The following is a 5,626-nucleotide window of genomic DNA, read 5'->3' as shown; positions in this document are numbered from 1 at the left end:
GACGCCGCGGGAGCGGACGCCATGGCTGCGTTAGGACTCGCTTCGTTGCTGGGCCGCGTCCCGGCTACAGCGTGGAGAGCGGCAAGTAAGGCGCCCCGGCCTAGGGCCGAGGTCGCGGGCAGGGTCGCGAAGGCCCAAGCACCGAGAGAAACGCGTCCGGCCGGGCGGCGGTGTGCTGCCGTCTCTGGGGCCCTCGGGACCGCAGAGCCTCCCTGGCCATCGGACTCGTGCGCGGGCAGGTCCTTCCCGCCCGGGCTCAGATGGAACCCGAGCGGCACGGTCACAAGTCCCGCCCGGCCGCAGGCCTGCTTTCCGCCGGCCGCCGCTCTGGCCACCAAGGCGGAGCGGAAGTTCCGGGTCCTGGAGGGCGCGCTAGTGCGCGTGCACGGTGCGAAAAGTGGGCCCTGAGGCAGTGCACGCGTCGTGTACCTAGGGTATTTACATTGGAAAGGATTTATGGCAGTTTGCAGTACAAAATATGGAAAAGCACTGAATTTTGGAAAAGTAGGCCAAGGCAAATAAGTATAATAAAAATTAGATGAAGCCAGGAGACTATTAAAGTATGCATGCTTTCAGTAAAAAAGACATTTTTTTTTAAAGCCTTTTTTGTTGGAAATTTTTCTCGATATATGTTACAACCTTAACCCACAGAATATTCTAAGCATAGTTTTAATTTAGGACATCCTGGAGAAGTTGAAAGTTGAAAACAGTTCCAGCCGGCATCCTAAAGGGCCCAAGATGTTTGTTTTCATACATATATATATATAGTTTGTTTTCATTTATATATAGCTTGTTTTCATTTCTTCATCATTTGTCCCCCAGACATACTGCTTTTTGTTTTGTATTTTTTTCAGACTAAACTTTTTACTCTGTATTGGTGTGTAGCGTATTAACAATGCTGTGGTAATGTCAGGTGAGCAGGAAAGGGACCCAGCCATACATGTACATGTATCCAGTCTCTCTCCAACCACCTGCTCCTGCCCCATCCAGGCTAGCACATAACATTAAATAGAGTTCGATGGGCTATACAATGGGTCTTTGGTTATCCATTTTGAATATAGTAATGTGTACATGACCCAGACATACCACTTGTTGATTGTAAAAATTGTAAATGGTCCGGAAATGAATAATATGGAAAGTAAAATCCCCCTTGCTATACAAACCTCAAAGTAATAACTGTATACAATTTTGCTCTGTGTTTATTCAACATCCCTTTTTCACTGAGGTTAAAAGCTCAACAATGAAATGTTTCATATCAAAAACTTATACAACATATATGAGTTAAGAAGCAAAGCCAACATTTATGAACCCATTCTCCAGTTTAAGAAATAGAATGTTTCCATTGCCAAGCTGTGTGCTGCTTCCTGATGCAGTTGTGTAACTTTATAGAAATGACTTCATGCCTTTTGTATTTGTTTTACCATTTTTTCAAACAACATTGTTCTGAAATCCATCCATATTGTTATGTGATGTTGTAATTAGTAAATGGTGAAAATGTATCATACCTTTAGGGGGTTTCCCAGGTGGCTCAGTGGTAAAGAATCCACCTGCCAAACAGGAGATGTGGGTTCCATCCTTGGGTGGGGGAAATCCCCAGGAGAAGGACATGGCAGCGCACTCTAGTATTCTTGCCTGGGAGATCCCATGGACAGAGGAGCCTGGCAGTCCCTGGGGTCACAAGAGAGTCGGACACAACTTAGCAATTAAACACACACACATCATACTTTTTTCCTTTCCCCCTCTCAGTGGACATTGTGTAATTCGGGAAGCACCAGATTTGGCTGCCACATATCTGTGGGTGCGCTTGCACAAGAGGTTGAATTCCTGGAATGTATGGTAAAGACCTGTTCAGTTTTACAATGTGATGCCAAATCATAAAGGCATTTTTCATTCCTACTGGCAATTAATACTTCTGCCAGCAGTATATCAGAGTTTCTATTGCTCCAAATACTTGCCAACATCTGATAGCATCAGAAAATTTAATTTTTGTCTGTGTGTAGGGTGTTGAAATAGTATTTCATTATGATTTTGCATTTCTCTGGTTAGAGAAATGAAACATCTTTTCAAAAGTTTTTTTTTATTTTTCTGGTGAAATATATCTTCATTTTATTGGGATTGTTTGTCTTTCTTATCTATATTCTTTACATATATTTGACCTCTATGCCTTTTTTAAGTTGCATAAGTGTGGCAAATAGCTCTGTTTGAGGATGGCAGGAATGACAAGTGCTTACTGAACTGAGAAGGCATCTTGAGACTCAAAAAGCGAGGCAGGGAGGTTCATATAATCAGTGGGTCAGTTTATCATAGGGTGACTTATAGGCTGGGATCAGGCAGACAGCCATCAGGAACCATTAGCAGCTGTACTTCACACTGCCAAGGGGCCAGTGGGACAGTTTTATAGTTAACCTAGGGTGTGAAGGTATGTGGGCTTCCCTGGTAGCTCAGCTGCTAAAGAACCCGCTTGCAATGCAGGGGACCCTGGTTCAATTCATGGGTTGGGAAATTTCCCTGGAAAAGGGATAGGCTACCCACTTGAGTAGTAACCCACTTGGGCCTCCCTGGTGGCTCAGATAGTAAAAAATCTGCCCACAATGTGGGAGACCTGGGTTTGATTTCTGGGTTGGGAACATCTGAAGAAGGGGATGGCTACCCACTCCAGTAGTCTTGCCTGGAGAATCCCTATGGACAGAGGAGCCATGGGGTCAGAAAGAGGACACGACTGAGCAATTAAGCACAGCACAGCAGCATATGAAGGTAGAAGGTGTTGTGGTGGCTGGGAATATGTCAGCTAAGGTTTTCATCCTTGTTTAAGGGGACTAACAGTTTAGAGGTTACCTGATCCTAATGATTATTTAACAGTATCTATTAACTGCTGAGCCCTTGACAACAGAGAGCAATTTACCCCATACAGTCCTGGGTAGGGTCGGCGGAAAGACTGGAGGAACTATGTAGCCCAAGATGATGTCACTTAAGATATCAGCTGTATAAGCTAGGTTGTGAGCTGTTTTTGTCACTCTTATGGTGTCTTTCTAAAAAAATTATCTTCAGAGCTTCCCTAGTGCTCAGTGGTGAAGAATTAGCCTGCCAGTGCAGGAGACACAGGTTCGATCCCTGGTCCAGGAAGATCCCAAATGCTATAGAGCAGCTAAGCCTGTGCACCACAGCTTTTGAGCCTGTGCCCAAGGGCCAGTGAACTCAACCACTGAGCCCATGTGCCACAATTGTTGAAGCCCATGCACCCTGTGCTCACCAACAAGAGAAGGCTCTGCAGTGATACGCCTCTGCACCACAACTAAAGAGTAGCCCCTACTTGCTGCAACTAGACAAAAGCCCAAATAGCAAGAAGACCCAGCACAGCCAAAAATAAAATTTAAAATAAAATTATCTTCAGCAGAAGATAGAATAAAATTATGAATCCGATTGTACAATTACAGAGCTTCAAAGGAAAGTTATCTTTTGGTAAACAAATTTATAATGCTATCTTCTTGTCTTGATACTTTTGTTTATTATCAGTGCTTTGTAGTCTTCTGAAAGAAAGCCTTCCCAACCCTAAGGTCATAAAGATATTCTCTCTCCTATATTTTCTCCTTAAAGGTCTATAGTTTAGCTTTTTTGTATTGAACTCTTTATTCCAGGAATTTATTTTCATGCATGGCGTGAAGCAGGAAACTGATTTCACTTTTTTCTCCTGTCAGTAACCAGTTGTCCCGTGTCTGTTATGTTGGACTTCCCCCCACCCCCCGATGAAATGCAGCTGTCTTACATATGCATGGACACCTGGGTTTATTTCTTGGCTCTCTTTTCCGTGTCATTGATCTGTTTGTTCCTGTGATGTAATACCTATCTTAATATCCATACTTTTGTAACAACTCTTAATATTTAGTAGGGTAAGTCCTTTCATGTTGTTTTTCAGAAGTGTCTTGGCTATTCTTGGATATCTGCTTCCATATAAAATTCTTTTTAAAAAGTTTCTGCTGGAATTTGGTTACAACTGCTCAGTATTTTCTAAGATTATTATTTTCTAATTGCTGCTTATGTATGGAAACGCAGTTGACTTTACTGATTTTGTATCTGGTAACCTGGGTAAATTACTTTATTAATTTCAATAATTTATTTGCAGATTTTGGTGGGGTGGTGCTGGGTAGACACAAATATTGCCTGCAAATAATGAAAATCTATTTCTCCCTTTCCAATCTGTATATCTTTTTATTTTCTCTTGTTTTTCTGTTCTTGGTTAGGTTTTTCAGTACATACACTGTTGACTAGAAGTGGTGATAGGCATACTTACCTTGTTCATAATTATAAAGGGAAAATGTTCATATTTTAACATGCAACATTAGCTGTAGATGTGCCCTTTATTAGGTTAATGAGTTTCTTGCCAGTTTCTAGAAGGATTGGGGTTTTGTTTATTTGTTTATGTAGTTATCTGTTTTTTTAAGACAAAAGAAATCTTGAAAAATTCACTTTTCTTCATCTTGTTTTTAATTCATTTTTCTTGTTTAATACAGTGGGTTGGTGAATTACAGATTTTTCTGTGCTAATTAACTCGGATTCCTAGAAAATATTCAGATGTGTCCGGATGATTATGTTATTATAATATTGGGTGTGGTGTGCTGATATTGTGTTCAAAAACTGCCCTGTAGTTTTCTTCTCTTAAAATTTCCTTTGCTGGTTTTGAAATTAAAGTTATTCTAGCCTGTTACAATGAATTCAAGAGTATTTTAGTCCTTTTCTTTAAGATTGAAATAAGCCATTCCTTGAGTGTTTGTTACAGTTTACATGGAAAACTATCTGGACCTGCCCTTTGGTGTGAGGTAGGATTTTAAATCTGGAAAAGACTCTGATGCTGGGAGGGATTGGGGGCAGGAGGAGAAGGGGGACGACAGAGGATGAGATGGCTGGATGGCATCACTGACTCGATGGACGTGAGTCTGAGTGAACTCCGGGAGTTGGTGATGGACAGGGAGGCCTAGCGTGCTGTGATTCATGGGGTCGCAAAGAGTCGGACACGACTGAATGACTGAACTGAACTGAACTGAAGATTTTAAATTACTAGTTTAATTTCTGTAATGATTATTGTGGTTTTTTTTATCAGATTTTCTCTTCTTAATTAAGTTTTGATGAATTTTCCTGGGAAAGTGTTCATTTTGTATACTTTAAATATATAGGCATGAAGTTCTAACTTTTGCTCTATGTGGGCTATGTGAGCTTCCCAGGTGGCGCTTTTGGTTAACAGATTTGTAATGTTATCTTCTTGTTTTGATACTTTTGTTTATTATCAGTAGTCTTCTGTAAGAAAGCCTTCCCAACCCTAAGGTTATAAAGATATTCTCCTATATTTTCTCCTTAAAGGTCTATCAGTAGATGCACAGTTTTCTAATGCCTTTTTCCATGACTACAATACCACCTGTTTTATACTCAGTTCAGTTCAGTTGCTCAGTCATGTCTGACTCTTTGCGACTCCATGAATCGCAGCACGCCAGGCCTCCCTGTCCATCACCAACTCCCGGCGTTCACCCAGACTCAGGTCCATCAAGTCAGTGATGCCATCCAGCCATCTCATCCTCTGTCGTCCCCTTTTCCTCCTGCCCCCAATCCCTCCCAGCATCAGAGTCTTTTCCAATGA

The 5,626-nt window shown here is 41.8% G+C and overlaps 1 protein-coding gene across 2 annotated transcripts in view; it reads left to right on the top strand.

The window, feature by feature from the left end:
• The first annotated feature begins 6 nt into the window (after positions 1-6).
• The window catches only part of LOC104994831 (chromosome unknown open reading frame, human C6orf57), a 43,951-nt gene continuing 38,331 nt past the window's right edge, over positions 7-5,626 (top strand). For both annotated transcript variants that reach the window (XM_010848497.1, XM_010848496.1), the window contains exon 1: positions 7-85. In XM_010848497.1, the coding sequence (XP_010846799.1) occupies positions 22-85 (64 nt within the window). In that variant the 5' untranslated portion in view covers positions 7-21. The remainder of the gene's footprint in view (positions 86-5,626) is intronic.

The sequence above is a fragment of the Bison bison genome, unplaced genomic scaffold, assembly GCF_000754665.1.
Source record: "Bison bison bison isolate TAMUID 2011002044 unplaced genomic scaffold, Bison_UMD1.0 scf7180017864268, whole genome shotgun sequence".
In the NCBI taxonomy this organism is placed as follows: Eukaryota; Metazoa; Chordata; class Mammalia; order Artiodactyla; family Bovidae; genus Bison; species Bison bison.
Note: the sequence above shows the minus strand (reverse complement) of the source record. Positions and strands in the feature narration are given on the sequence as shown.